At 38.4% G+C, this 15,993-nt stretch overlaps 1 protein-coding gene across 1 annotated transcript in view; it reads right to left on the bottom strand.

Annotated features, from left to right (window-relative positions):
• Positions 1-15,993, bottom strand: part of lyst (lysosomal trafficking regulator) — a 327,516-nt gene that overhangs the window by 74,342 nt on the left and 237,181 nt on the right. Inside the window, exons 25-27 of the mRNA XM_048597088.1 lie at positions 12,909-13,078; positions 2,464-2,694; positions 1,914-2,080 (exon numbers count right to left, since the gene is read on the bottom strand). Coding sequence (XP_048453045.1) covers positions 1,914-2,080; positions 2,464-2,694; positions 12,909-13,078 — 568 coding nt within the window. The remainder of the gene's footprint in view (positions 1-1,913; positions 2,081-2,463; positions 2,695-12,908; positions 13,079-15,993) is intronic.

Consider the following 15,993-nt stretch of genomic DNA (forward strand, 5'->3'; position numbering starts at 1 on the left):
GATGAAGAAGTTGATGTGGCTTAACAGAGCCGGAGGTGAAAATATTCAGTTTCGGTCCAATTATGCAAGAAAGTAAAGTCTCCCTGGCGTAGAAGCTGGGAAACAAGGAGTTCACCTGCAGCAACACATGGGTGGATTGATTCAAGGAAAGGATGGCATCACCTTCAGCATGGTAAGCAATGAGAGTGTGGTAGTTATAGCAGAAATGACAGGTGATTGCCTCCAAAATAATCTTCCCCACGTCTTGCACAAGTAAGTACCACAAGACTTTAAAATAAAATTAATTAATCTGCTCAGACATGTGATGATGCACCTCTGGAACAGGTAGGACTCGAACTCAGACCTTTTGGTCAAGAGGCAAGGACATTATCACTGCACCACAACAGCCCTTCCACAATTTATTTTTAAAATATGGATGAAACCAGAGTTTGTTTTATCAGCTTCTCCCAGAACACATTCTCATGTCTAAAGATGATAAATCCAACATGGAAAGTGAAGGCAAGGAACATATCATATGATCGGTGTCAACATGGATGGTGCTGAAAATCTGATGCTTCTTGTGATAGGAAATTCAAAAAGCCATGTGGCTTTACAAATATCAAAATACTATCCATGTAGTACTAGGGTGACAAAATTACTTGGATGACTTCCAGCATTTTTGAGGTAGGATCAGCAAAGTGAATGTACAGTGAAAGAAGAAGAATTTTATTACAGACAATTGTCCTACATCACTGACATTGCTGGTGTCAAGCTGATGCCTGCAACACCACAGTCAAGCTTAGCCAATGGATCAGCAGTGTGATTAGGAACCTGAAAGCTGTATACTTACAACAGTTATTTCTCAGATTACAGAGGCCATTGGTAACAGGAATGTATAATCCAGTTGTTCTAGCAGTCATGTTCATAATCAGCGGGGTGTGAAAAATAGCGATACAAGCCACAACTGCCAACTGCCTCCACTATACGGAGTTCAAACAGGTTACAACTACACAAGACGCCAAAAACAAGAAGTTGGTTGAGAACTACTAACTTGATGAGGCATTTTTCGCTGGTCTGAAGGAAGCTACAGATGGCTGGCATGGAAATTCTAGCAGAGAAAACCATTTTAACCCGTAGAGAGATGAACAATGCTGTATACTGCACAACAGAGCTGATAGATAATATAATCATAGGTGTACTATGTTCTTCAACTGGTGGTCAACGACTCTGAAAGAGTCTGATGAATGACTGCTCACCCATTTATCGGTGTCTCTCTGATACCACAAAGGTTGCTTTGGAATTTTTCACTGCAGTACAAAAACGGGCTTAACTGCTGTGATGACATAGTAAACCATATTGTATTTGTCCAAAGACAGCATGTTAAGCAGAAGACGACCACTACAGAGTTTTCCAGAACTAAATCCTGACATGTTTCGATGTAACGTTCCATCTTTGAACAACCCCAGGCCAGGTGAGGCCATGTCTCACCAATGTAAGGGGTGGAAAAAAAAAATTGAATAAAGGCATTTTTCTTACATTTACTACTTGACTGTACCTGCATTTATACATGTTATTTCGACACAGACTGCAGCTGTAGCCATATTACATTACACAGAAATTTGCTTGTGGGAACAGGACCTCTGATTATCATGAAGCTCAGTTTAACTTGAATTTGTGGTAAGATTACCTGCAATTTATCTCATTTTACAGATTTTTTTTTGTGTGACCAATTATTGCTTGCAATATCCCTTCAGTGTCACTTCAAGTTTTCCTTTAGAAAAATGTTTGTAGGTCTATTATTAATAAAATAAACATGAGATGGAGCTGGAAAAAATACAAGCTAAAATCAGTCTAATTGCTAAATTATTCTGTTTTATGAAAAAGAGTTTCATTGAATAAAAATTTATGTTCAGTTTAAAGTTTTAAGCACCTACCTTTTGTTTTTGCATCCTTGCTCTTCTGTAGGTATCCAAGCAGTGAGATTAAATCCTCTATTATGCGAAAATATGGTAAACCAGAAGAGCTGCAGGAATGGATGGTAATAGCAACTAGTAGTTGCTGAATATCACATAGTAGCAATTTGTACTCATTCACTGGAGTGCTACAATGGAAGAAAACGATGGGACGAAATTAACAAAACAGACAACTTGCATAAACAGGAACACGGTGAAAACTGCAATGTGCAAAATCTAAAATACAATATTAAAGTCTTTTAAAAATAATGGTCACAAATGAGATTGCCAAAATCGTAAAATTTGAAGAATAAATACTGAGCAGCAGACCAGAGACTTAGATATTGGTTTGAGAACAATCGGCAAAACACAATTGTTTAATTCTTACTTCAGGTAGACGTAAAACAGAATAAGAGCTGATCCAAAATAAATAAAGGAAACAGAACAATTTAAACAGATTTTCTGTTTACAATGATTACAGGATAATTATTTCACTTTGCAATTTATTAATCTATCACAATAACTTCCTTACCTATTCTCTAGTCCATTTAACGTTGCTAAGGTGTTAAACAAGACATATATTAAGCCATTGTCGAGCAGTATATCAGCTAACTTGGGACAGGCATTCAAAAGCTGGAGTAGGACACACAATTTATTGTGCACCAATGTATTTTCATACAGAGAGTTTTCAATGAGGCCAAGTACAGGAATAATGCACCTTTTACGAAATGGGTCGATGTGAGCTACAGCCTCTAGGTCCAACCTGTAAAAATCAAGAAACACAAGGCAAATTACTCAAGAGCTGAATTGCTCTGTAAAACTTATCAACTTGTTACTTGTATTTTCAGAAGTGTGCACTTATAAACCAATAATCTGTTAATAGCTGCAGATAAGTGCGACAATGGTTATTTTGTCCTTGGCTTTTTTGAAGAGAGGTTGTAAAGGCATAGGTGTTGAAGAGTCTAGTGAATAACTGTTTAACAATGGAAGGGGAGTGGCCAGTTCTCCCAGTTCAAACTTTTTCTAGGCAGCATCAGAGGAGTAGGAAAGTTGACGTTTTGGGTCGGGACCCTTCTTCTTTTATGAAGAAGTGTCCCGACCCGAAACGTCAACGTTCCTACTCCTCTGATGCTGCCTGGCCTGCTGTGTTCCTCCAGCTCCACACCGTGTTCTCTGACTCCAGCACTGGCAGTTCTTACAATCTCAGGATTTTTTTTCAGTTTTTTTTCTAGTTTTTTTTAAGCTGTAGCAGAAGTGTTGCTAGCTTCAGTGAAGGATTCCTCTAACTTTCACTGAATTCTCTTTCTGGATGCTGTTCCCTCCCCACTGGAAGAATCGGTGTTTGAATTTACCTTTTTGCCAAGGGGGTGTGTTTATGGGATGTTACTATATTGGAATAGTTAAATCAGTTAAGTTGCTGTAGCAGGTCGGTTAGGTTTCCAAAAGTTAAGTTACTCTAAATTCCACTTTCTTTTGTTCGTGTTTCAACAGTAGTGCTTAAATAAATTTTGTTTTGCTTAAAACTGAGTAGTTTGACCAGTTGCATCACACCTGGAACACCCACTTCACATCTGCCTTTGAAATAAGGAAAGGTTAGGGTCTAAGCTACCTTCTTAAAATATTTTGAAGGGTCTGCCCTGGTCCATAACAGCCTGGGGATTCGTCCAGGATAATCTTTTAATTCCAATTTGGGTTTAGGGTTGTTGGACTCAAAAGGAGGTGAGCGGTAGGTGTTAGTGTCTTTTGTTTCGGGTGTTGAATTTGGTTGATTTAAACAATGCTTTGTGTAGCAATGGCTGTTTCAGTCATTAAGAGTTTTCTGGGGTGGAAGAAGTGACTTTGGGGGTTTTACAAAAGGTGAGCAAGGAAAAACTGTTGGAATTGGCAGACAAGCTGGATTTGGGATTGCCTTTGTCGGAGTGAGAAAAGGAGAGAGGTAATTACAGCAACAGCTCAACATTTAAATTTGCTGGAAATGCCATTGGAATCTTTGGAAATGGCTAGAATTCAACTGCAGATGAAGCAGCTTGAACATGAAAGGGAGCCGAAACAGTCTGAATTACGGTTAAAAGAGGAGGAAAGAATCGGCCTAGCAGAACAAAAAGAAAAAGGAGAGGAAGGCCCTAGTAGAAGGAAGAAAGAGAGAGAGAGAAGAAAAGCAGCATGAGGGAGAGTCTGAACTTCAGAAGTTGGCAATTAGACAGGAAAGTTGACTTAAAAGGATGAAAGTGAAGGTAGAAGGTTAGGTTTAGTGAGGAAGATAGTGAGGATGAGCAAACCCATCGTAGCCAAAGGCCTGGTGAGGATCTCTTTAACATATCCAATCACTGCCTAAATTTGATGAGAAGGATGTAGAAACCTTTTTCATCTCGTTTGAGAAAGTAGCTAAACAAATGAAGTGGCTGCTGACCATGTGGGTTTTGTTGATCCAAACAAAGTTGATAGGTAGACCTAGTCATGTATTTGCATCACTATCAGAGGAGGTATCTGGGAGTATGACGAGGTGAAGAAGGCCACATTACGTGCATACGAGCTTGTGTTAGGATCTTACAGACATTTCAGGAATCTAAGGAGGGACACTCATCAACATACATGGAGTCTGAAAGGATTAAAACAAAGTAATTTTGATAGATGGATAAGGGCATTAAAAAAATCGATCGAACATATGATGCTCTTAGAGAGTCGATTATCTCAGAAGAGTTCAAAACTCACTTCCTGAGGTAGTGAGAACTCATGTGGAACAGCAGAGTTAAAATGGCAAGATTAGCAGCTGAAATTGATGATTATGAGTTGGTTCATAAATCAAAGTTTAGTGTCTGACATCAATTTCAATCTGAGAGGGACAGAAATTGGGGAAAAAAAGAGAAATCCTCAGGTGGTAAGGGAAAAGTAGATCTCATTGAAGATAATAAAGATAGTTCACCACAAGATAAAAAGGAAACCCATGAAGGGAAAAGACAAGTTAAAAAGATCAAGTGTTTTCACTGCAATAAAGTAGGCCACATGAAGTCACTGTGTTGGTGGGTTAGAAAAAGCAGTGGGAAGATGGATGTAGGAAAACAGGATAAGCCAGTGAATTTTGTTAAAGTGGTAAAGGAAAGCACAGTGGAGGCAAAAAAACTGCACCAGAATGTACAACATGGTCAGAGGTAGGTTGAGAAGGAAATGCCAAATCATCTTAAACCATTTACTTGTGAAGGTGAGGTTTACTTGCATAGGCCAGGAACAGCAGATAAAGAAGTCACAGTATTAAGTGATACTGGATCATGTCAATCTTTAATGCTGAGAGATGAGGAGATATGTAATTCAGAAGGACTACTGCCAGGAAAAGTGCGAGTACACAGAATTCATAGTGAGATGAGAAGTGCTCCATTATGTACAGTGAGATTGGAGTGTCCAGTGAGAAGTGGAGAAATGGTGATAGGAATACTGGAGAAACTCTCGGCTCCAGGAATACAATTTGTCCTTGGTAGAGATATTGCTGGATCACAGGTAGGAGTGCTGCCTACTGTGGTTGAAAAGCTAGTGGAAAATCAAGCAACTGAGGTATTACAGGAAGTATATTCTGGGAATTTTCCTGACTGTGATAACAAGGTCACAAAGCCACCAGTTGAAACAGGAGAAATCAAAGAATACGGATCAGGAGATTGAAGTGGAATTATCAGAGAACATGTTTGATTGAATGGTTGAGAAAAAACGAGACTACCAAGTGGATATTTTTCGCTCAGAGAAATTAACTGAATTACAACAGAAAGATGAAAACTGAAGCAATGTCAAAAAACATACACAGAAGAAGAATGAGTGTATTCCTGAATGCTATTTTAAAAATGATGTCTTGATGAGGAAATGGAGACCATCACACATTCAGGCAGATGAGAAATGGTCAGAGGTTCATTAAGTTGTATAACCGATGGTTTATAGAAAGGTGGTGTTGCAGGTAGTACATGAATTATCAGTAGGTCAGTTAGGGGTAAGAAAAGCTCAAGCCAAAACACAAAAACATTTTTACTAGCCTGGACTGCATAAAGATGTAGTTGAATTTTGCCAGATATGTCATACATGTCACCTTTAATACCTATTCCTGTATTTGAGGAAACTTTTTCAAGGGTCTTAATTGATTGCTTAGGACCCCTTCCTTAAATAAAAAGTAGGAATCAGTGTTGTTGAAAATAATGGACTTGCCCATTAGATTGTCAGAGGCCGTTCTGTTATGCAATATCACAGCTAAAAGGATTGTAGAAGAGTTACTCAAACTTTTCACTAGATACAGACTACCCAGAGACACAAACAAATCAAGGGTCAAATTTTACATCAAAATTATTCAGGGAAGTTATGGATAGCTTAGGCATAAAACTTTAAAGACTATGTTAAGGGCTTATAGTCAAGACTATCCAGATGACTGGGATAAGGGAATTCCATTTGTACTTTTTGCCATTAGGGATACACCAAATAAATCGACCAAATTTGGTCTGTTTGAGTTAGTTTTTGAGCATGAGATTAGAGGAGCACTGAAATTAATTAAGGAGAAATTAGTGAGTCAGAATTCAGAGACCACATTTGGACTATGTGTCAAATTTTAGGGAATGATTAAATAAAATGGGGGAGTTGGCTAGACAGCATTTAAAAATATCACAGCATATGATGAAACAGGAAGCAGGCAAGAAATCAAAAACTTGCAATTTTGCTAATGGAGATAAAGTGTTAGTGTTACTTCCAGTGATAGGTGAACCTTTAAAAGCAAGGTTTGTGGACCTTATCAAATCAAAAGGAGGTTGAATGAGGTGAATTATTTGATAAGGACTCCAGACATAAATAAATCTCTGCGTTATATGAATATGCTGAAAAGGTATTTTGAAAAGGAAGGAAAGCAAAAGGAGAATGTTTTACTGGTTACTCCACAGAGTGAAGAACCAAGTTCAGAGGGTTGAATTGGACATTCTACAAATTAAATTGGACAATGAGGAAGTTCTCAAAAATTGGGATAAACTATTGAGTTAGCTTCCAGAGGAAAATCAAAATGACCTGAAACAGTTATTACTATTGCATGGGGAGATATGTGGGAATAAGCTGGGAAGTACTGATTTAATTATGCATGATGTGGATATAAGAAATGCTGTTGCAATTAAGCAACATCCTTATAGACGTAACCCTCTAAAGTTGGCACAGGTTCAAAAAGACATTGAACACATGCTCCGAGACAATATAATCGAAGTGAGCTGCAGTGACTGGAGCACACCCATATTAATCGTGCCAAAACCAGATGATACCCAACGATTACGTGTAGACTATCACTAGGTCAATGCAGTTACAAAGTCTGATTCATATCCGATTCCACATTTGGAAGACTGTATTGAGAAGGTGGGACAAGCAACTTATATTTCTAAGTTGGACTCACTCCAGGGATACAGGCAGGTACCTTTATCCAAAAGAGCAAAGACAATTTCAGCTTTTGTGACACCAAATGGACTGTATCAATTTAAAGTTATGCTGTTTGGTATGAAAAATGCGCCAGCCACATTTCAAAGACTAACCAATAAAGTCATTTCTGCATTACCCAATTGTGTGGTATACATAGACGACATGGTGATTTTTAGTCACACATGGTAGGTACATTTGCAGCATTTACCAGAATTATTCAACCAACTTTGGGAGGCAGGCTTGGTTACAAGCCTGGCTAACAGTGAATTTGCCAAAACCCAAGTCACGTTTCTGGACCATGTTATTGGACATGGACAGATGGTCTCAGAGAATGTGAAAACAAAGGTTATTGGGGAGTTTCCCATACCATCGATGAACAGAGCAGAACTACGATTCCTGGAATTGAGTATTTTAGCTGTGTGGTTGCTCCACGGACTGACTTATTGAAGAAGTGCAGAAAACTTTGTGGACAACAGACTGTCAGAAGGTATTTGACAGCCTGAAAGCTGTGTTAACCATTGCCCCAGTATTAGCCACACCTAATACGTAAAGCCATTCAAGGTGGCTATCAAATGATGTGTCAGTACTGTACTCTTACATGAAGATGACGAGAAGATAGGAAGGCCTATCAGATATTTCTCCAGAAAACTGAACATTCATTAACAGAAATATTCCATGATTGAGAAGGATATCCTGAACTTGGTGTTGGTGTTACAATGTTTCAACATTTATATTGCCAGTAATGTGTCTGAGATAATTGTATATACTGATCATAACCCATTAAAGTTTTTGGAGAAATTTAAGGACAAAAATTCCAGGCTGTTTAGATGGAGCTTATTACTGCAGCCATTCAATATGAAAATTATACATGTGGCAGGATGAGAAAACATAACTGCCAATGCGTTGTCGTAACTTGGATGAAGACAGACAGAGGTGTTCAGTGGTAGGAGTAAATGGACTGAAATAGAATGTAGTAGTGAATGCTTGCACGCTTAGAGTCAATGAAGTGTACACGTAAGGTAGTGTACTAATAGACTAAGACTAAAGAGTTTAAAATAAAGTCATCTTTGTATATTGATAATTGTTTTTTAAGGGGGAAGTGTGACAATGATGTTACTTTAAAAAGGTTATTTTGTCCTTGGTTTTTTTTGAAGAGAGGTTGTAAAAGCATAGGTGTTGAAGAGTCTAGGGAGTAACTGTTTAACACTAGAAGGGGAATGGCCAGTTCTCCCAGTTCAGGTTTTTTCTAGTTATTTTTTCAGCTGTAGCAGTCACAAGACGTTTTGAGTACCAGAAGTTTTGCAAGCTTCAGTAAAGGATTCCTCTGAAATCTCTTTCTGGTTGTTGTTCCCTCCTGCCTGTAAGAATCTGTGTTTGAATTTACCTTTTCGCCAAAGGGTGTGTTTATGGGATGTTACTATATTGGAACAGTTAATTAGTTAAGTTGCTGTATTGGGTCGTTTAGGTCTTCTGATAGTTAAGATACTCTAAATTCCACTTTCTTTTGTTCATGTTTCAACGGTGGTGTTTAAATAAATTTTGTCTTGCTTAAAACTGAGTGGTTTGACCAGTTGCATCACACCTGGAACATCCACTTTACATCTGCCTTTAAAAGAAAAAGTTAGGGTCTAGGCTACCTTCTTAAAATATTTTGAGGGGGTCTAGCCTGATCCATAACATAAGTCATTGGCCAATTAAAGTACAAAACAAATCAAAGGGCGTTAAAGTACTATTGTTATAACCTTGAATAACTAAATTAATTCCGCGGTATCAGCACTGGGTCGCACAACATACCAGGCTACTTTTTATACAGACCTCTTCTGTTTCGCTTTTGATCTCCAGAGTCAATCGTTCCTAGCTTGTCTACTTCATTTATTTTGTTCGTAGCTGTTTAATCTAGTATATATTCCTGATGTGGAAGAGAACAGTTTTTAAAAAAAAGGGAATCTTCCATTTAAAACAGAGATGAGGAGAAACTTGTTCTCTCAGGTCATGTCTATGTGGAATTCTCTTCCCAGAGGAAAGTGGAGGCAGTGTCATTAAATACTTTTAAGTTAGAAGTGGATTCTTCACTAACAAAGGAGTCAAGAGCTACATTCACCCAAATACTTTTCCCTCACTTGCATGGTAACAGCTTCCAAAACTGGAAGTCAACGCATCAGCATGCATGCGCAGAATCTCAGAGTGGTTGTCCAACTTGGAAGGAACACAAGGAGCAGAAGGGGAGTTGAGGACACAGTCTGACCAGCCATGATATTATCAAATGGTACAGCAGGCTCAAGAACCAACTGGCCTACTCCTGCTCCTAACTTCTGTTTTCTTTAGTATGGACAGTCCAACAGATCAGGCAGCATCTGTGGATGGAAACACAGACAGTTAACGTATCAGTTCGAGGACCTTTCATTAAAACTGAAAAGGGTTAATGTTCTAACATGTTTGAAATAAGTAGAAGCAAAGAAAGTGGGTGGTGGTGTGGAGAGAAAAAAAAAGAGAAGGTCTATGATAGGGTGGTTAGCAATTAAAAGTTGGAAAATTGTGTAACAAAACTGCGATCATGCAAAGCAAAAGGAAATGGTAATGGGAGAAGAGAAACAAAGGATAGATATTCGCCAGGCCTAACTGTAAATAGCAAAGTCTGTGGGTGGGGTGGGTCTGAGTGGGAATGTCTTCAGATGGGTCAGTGTAGACTCAAATGGACTGAATGGCCTCTATCTGCATTGTAGGGATTCTATTTTGAGAAGACCAATTTGAGAATAGCAAGTACAGTATACTAAAAGTAGTACATGTAAGTTGTTGTTCTACATAGAAGAAATACTTGGGATCTTGGATATTCAAGAGGGAAAAGGTAAAAGTGAATGTTAGATTTCCTGCATTTGGATGGGGAAGCACCACGAGGGGCTGACAAGATGACGGGCATGATGGAAGTACAAACTTTAAAGTAGGCAAACGGAAGCTCAGGTCATGCTTCTTGACTGAATGGAGGTGTTTCAAAGTGTTCATCCAATCTGGGTTTGTTCTCCCTAGTATACTGGGGACTGTGTTGTGAGCAGTATATTAAATTTCAAGTATTATAAATAAACTATTGTTTCAGCTTGAGGAACAATTAGGCCTGTTTACAATAAGAAAGGAGGGGATAAACAGGCAGATGTGGCATCCTCTGTATTTATAAAAAAAGCTACCAGGGGAACAAGGATTTGGGAGGGTGATTGACAAGTGGAGTAAGATGTTATAGAATCAAGACATAAATGGCAGTAATGGTATAACTTTGGATCTCTAGGGATTCAAGCTATAATAAAGGTTGTCATCTTGTACAAAAGAATCCTTTCTCACCAAGATATATGCTGATCTAATCAGGAGGAATAAATAGTCCATCTTACTTCTGTTTGGATGAGCTGAAAGATATTTATCTTTCCTTGACTTCTGTATCTACTCTAGGTGAAATGAGTCAGTTCTTGATGAAGTAATTACAATATCTTGGAATTCACACATCTGTATTCCTTTGGGTAGACGAAAGGCAGGCAAATTCACATTAGCATCATTAACTTCCCAAAATAAAAAGGGAGTTATGTTCTTCCAATTATCAATCACAGTTGCTTATGGGCCTTCTTCACAGCCTTCCAAAAGGAAAAAAAGGTGCAGATGTCTCTTTGCTGCCTCAGCATTCTCAGTTTACAAAAAAGATGTACAATTCAATGAAGATTTTTTTCTTATAAGGGTGACAGCTGACCAATGTGGTGCAACTGAGAGAATTCAGAAGTACTTCAGAGTCTGACCGGAGTGAAGTTTCACCAGACTACACTGAATATAGAGCACCAAAAGAGGACAGACCAACTAGTTTATGCCTCAACACAAGTATCCTATAATTCTAAACTCATTATTGGTAAAATTATCCTATGTAGAAACAGCTTATATTCCTTAGATTTAAGAAGAATAAGAAGTGATCTCATTGAACCATATAATTCTTTTTAAAACAAGGCCTGACAGGGCAGAAACAAGAAGGATATTTCCCTTGACTGGGGGTCTCTAGAACCAGGAGATAGAGTGTCAGGATAACAGGTGGTCAATTTAGGACTGAGACGAGGAGTAATTTATTAATTCATTCAGACGGTGGCAAACTTTGGAATTCCCTAACCCGTAGAGGCTCAGTCATTGAAACAACAAAAAACTGAGATTGCTAGGTTCTTGATTAGTGAGGGGATTAAAGGTTGTATGAAGAAGGCAGGAGAAGGATATCAGCAATGATTGAATTAAAGCTGATGGGCTGAATGGCTTAATTCTGCTCCTGTATCTTACGGTCTTAGGATAGACTTCCAGATATTAGGTATCAAATGATTTGTGATACTGCAGGAATATAGAACTAATTGAGAAGATCAGCCTTAGTATAGTTGAATGACAGAGCAGGCTTCTTGGGCCAAATATTTCCGCCAGTATTCCTATGTTCTTAAATACCTTAAGCAAAAATAGAAATTGCTGGAAAAGCTCAGCAGATCTGGCAGCATCTGTGGAGAGAAATCAGAGTTAACATTCAGCATCTGTGGAGAGAAATCAGAGTTAACATTTCAGGTTGCGTGACCCTTCCTCAGATCTGCTGAGCTTTTCCAGCAATTTCTATTTTTGTTGCTGATTTACAGCATCAGCAGTTCTTTCAGTTTTTTCTTAGATGCTTGTGTGTGTTAGGCCAACTCTTCTACAGACATTATGCTGTTCCAACAGTTAGCTGAGAAATATAATTTCACAATATAAACTGATGGTTCAAATTAGATATAAGAATATGTAATGGTGGATCAGATCACATTGAATGACCTCAGCATCCTGAAGAATGAATTCAAACTTATCATGACAAATATTGCTCCAACTGAATACTCTTCAGCATTTAAGGAGAGTTAACACTTTAGATTTAATTCTTTGAGTACGTTAGTTACCGTTTACTGATTTTTCCTGTAGTTCAATCCTTACAAATATGATTACATTTAAAACCGAGTATTATAGCAGTTATAAAAACTGAGATCAATTTAGACATATCTGATTTTTAAACATCATCTTGGAAGTTAATAATGTCACAAAATAATGAATTTCTTCAGACTGGCAGGATGAACTAAATTAGCAAATGTTTGATTTAAACATTAGCTGCTGTTAAATTTCTGTCACTGGCCTCCAGCAAACAATTCAATTTAGTGCATATATCTCATTTTTATCAGGCTGTAAACAATAAGCAGAAGAGAAAACAAATGGGTGACACATTTAATAGTAATTCTTAATGGCAATTCAATTTTTAAAAAGTTGCTCCATTCAGTCTATAGCTGGTTGAACAAACATTTCACCTTTTGGCAAAATAGAACTGCCCATCCATGGGGACTCACGATTTAAATTTCTACTATATATACTATTTCATATCAAAACAAATTGATGAACAGTGGGTGTGTTAGTGCTCGAATCCAAACCTCCAAGCTCTGAATAATAGTAATTACAGGAGCTGACAAATCTGATTTTTATTTTAGGGGTGGTGATCTTGATTCATGGAAATAGATGAAAAGGAATTAATTAACAAAGCAAACATACTCTTCATCCAGACTAACTGGGTGGCCGAGCAACATTTCAAGGATGCACTCCAGCAGACTCTGTGTTCCTTGGTGGAGATATAGCTGGTTGGCCAACAAAGAAAATCCATGGTTTTTCAAGAACTTCTCCTTTTGTTCCTTTGATGCTCGTGTAAAATATGCATCCAACAACTATCAATAAAACAAATTAAATTCAGTTAGGGAAATGAGATGTATGGAAATAGAAGGAAAGATTTGTCAATATTTAAACTGAATCCAGAAACAACCTGCATTTATATAGCAACTTTAGCAGGGTGAAACATTCAAAGACACTTGAACAAGAACAATATTAATAAAGAGTTTTGGCACTGAGCTAAAGAATCAGATAATCAGGACCAAGATCATCTTAAAAGTGGTATAACATAATTCACGGTAGTGATGGTTAAAGGGTTAAAATGTAGAGTTTTGGTTTCAGTTTAAGATGAGTTAAAGGCTATTCACATTCAGCTAGTTTTATTTAGTTATTTTCAGTTGTGCACTTATAAACAAGGCTTGAATTTTTGACCCAGCTGAAGAAGCTTTTGGCAGCAAGAGAGCTGGAGGTTACTATGGAGATAATCGCTGAGGGGGGAGCATTGCTCTGAGTTAAAAACTGGTTAAAGTTTTAAAAATGGTAATGAAGCGAGGCAGAAGCTGACCTGGAGTTTCAGACATTCAGTCTTATGTACTTAACCAAAGAACTTGGTTCTGCAAGTTGAAGAGTGGAAAGGGTGTATTCTAAAGAAATTGGTAGGGCTAAGTAGCTCTGTAAAGAAACAGGAAGTTCACCTGCAAAACTGACATCAAGGGAGCGTCTATGTGTATATGGTGAGTCATGGCTTATGGCTGTCAGCGACACATTATTGGACCAGGAGGTCAATGATAAATTGTTATGCATCAGTTGATTTGTAATGTTCATCCTTGATTGGAGTTTGGTCCTCAGTAATGGGGAGTACAGATTCCATCAGCAACCAACAGTCCAACAAAAATCACAAAAAGGACGGACGGACAGACAGAGATGTTTAAACTATATTCAGGGTTCTGGACGTCAAGCTGTAATGTTCAGCTCCAGATGCGTCTCCCAAGCTTTATAATCTGTAGACTTAATGGAAAAGACCAATTGGACCAGGAGGTTAAATTGGCAAAAGTATGTAACTGGTAAAAATAAATACCACATAGTGTGAAACGTGGCCTGCACAGAAGAGTTGGAACAAAAGGAAACTGCCTTCCAGCATATGAAAAATGTTTAAAACTCACCAGGGTGAAAGTCAAAAGAAAAAAAAACAATAAAATAAAATTCCAGTTCTGAAAAAGGGTCACTGGACTTGAAACATTAAACTTTGCTTACTCTCTACAAATGCTGCGAGACTTGCTGAGTTTCTCTGATAATTTCTGGTTTGGTATAGCCAAATCTGTTGAATTTACTTTAAACTAGAAGTTTGTATTGCCTAGAATCATTATCCCACTTTCGTGCTCCTAGTCATGACTGCTTCTGTTTGTGTTGTTAAAGTTTGTGTTGTAAGGACTTTTTTTTTGCCTTCCAACTTAATCCTGGAGTCTTCTACTAATTTTCTTACCCTTGGCTTTTCTGCACACATTGCATTCTTAAAATTATTACAGTCTATCAAACCAGGCCTTAGGTATCACGCTTGTCCAACTTTCTCATAACTCAGAAGGAAGCGGAAGAGTGGTGAAGAGGCCTAGGGAGAAATTCTGGAGTTCAGAACCAAAGCAACAGAAATCAGGAAGCAATTTAAATAAGCGCTGTGCAAAATGCTAAAAATAGTTCAGTGATCTCAAAAGCTTGTATGACTCTAGAAATTAGAGATAGGAGGAATGAGCTATGCTTTTAAAAATAAAGATGAGGATTTTAAATTTGATTGGCACCACATCCACAAGCGTTCACTCCCCCGTCACTGATGCTCAGTAGTAGCACTGTGCACTGCAGAAATTCACCAAAGATCCTCAGGCAGCACCTTCCAAACTCACGACTACTTTCATCTGGAAGGAATTAGGCAGCAGATACATAGGAATACCACCAGCTTGGAAGTTCCCTTCCAAGCCACTCACCATCCTGACTTGGAAATATATTGCTGTTCCTTCACTGTTGCAGAGTCAAAATCCTGGAATTCTCTCCCTAACAGCATTGTGAGTCAACCTACAGCATGTGGCCTGCAGCGATTCAAGAAGGCAGCTCATCACAAACTTCAACGGTAACTAGGGACAGGCAAAAATGCTGACCAGCCAGCAACATCCACATCCCATGAGTGAATAAAAAGGTGGCATTGTTGGACCTGGATCCAGTGTAGGTCAAAGTACCAGAGTGACAGTAACTGAAACTTGGTGTGAGTTAATATGTGGACAACAAGGTTTTGAATGAGCACAGGTTTATGACAGTGGAAGGCAGGGACCAACTTAGAGAGAATCTGAATAGAAGTAACAATGCCTAGAGGAATAATAGTGTAAATGAGTGTCTCAACAGCTGATGAACAGGGTTGGGCGATGTGGAAGTAGTGAGTCTTGGCACAGCAGATATGTTGTCAGCTACTGATCTCAGGATCAAATAGGACAGCAAGATTATGAATAATCTTAAAGCTTCAGACAGAAGCAGAGGGAGCAACAGCTATGTGATCAGTGAACAATTTATGCTAAGAACTAAAGATCTCCTCAGTGTTTCCAACATTTATTTGAAGGAAAATTCTGCTCAGACAATACTTGATGTCAAATAAGCAACATGACAAATCACAGACAGTGGGTGAGTCAAGAGAGGTGTGTGACAATGTAAACTTCACAACTTTAATAACTTCATGAATTGAAGGAATCAGCAATAACTCCATCTGGAGAAAACCACTTCTTGAGACGAAAGGGATAAGGAGAAGCTGTTGTAAAGGAATCAAAATCAATACGCAAATTAACCATCTTGGGAAGGAACAACATAAACGAGCTGAGACAACAAGGTGCAGGGCTGGATGAACACAGCAGGCCAAGCAGCATCATAGGAGCAGAGAGGCTGACGTTTCGGGCCTAGACCCTTCATCAGAAAAGGGGGAGGGGAAGGGGGTTTTGAA

This window comes from Rhincodon typus, chromosome 5 (assembly GCF_021869965.1).
Source record: "Rhincodon typus isolate 14 chromosome 5, sRhiTyp1.1, whole genome shotgun sequence".
Classification (NCBI taxonomy): Eukaryota; Metazoa; Chordata; class Chondrichthyes; order Orectolobiformes; family Rhincodontidae; genus Rhincodon; species Rhincodon typus.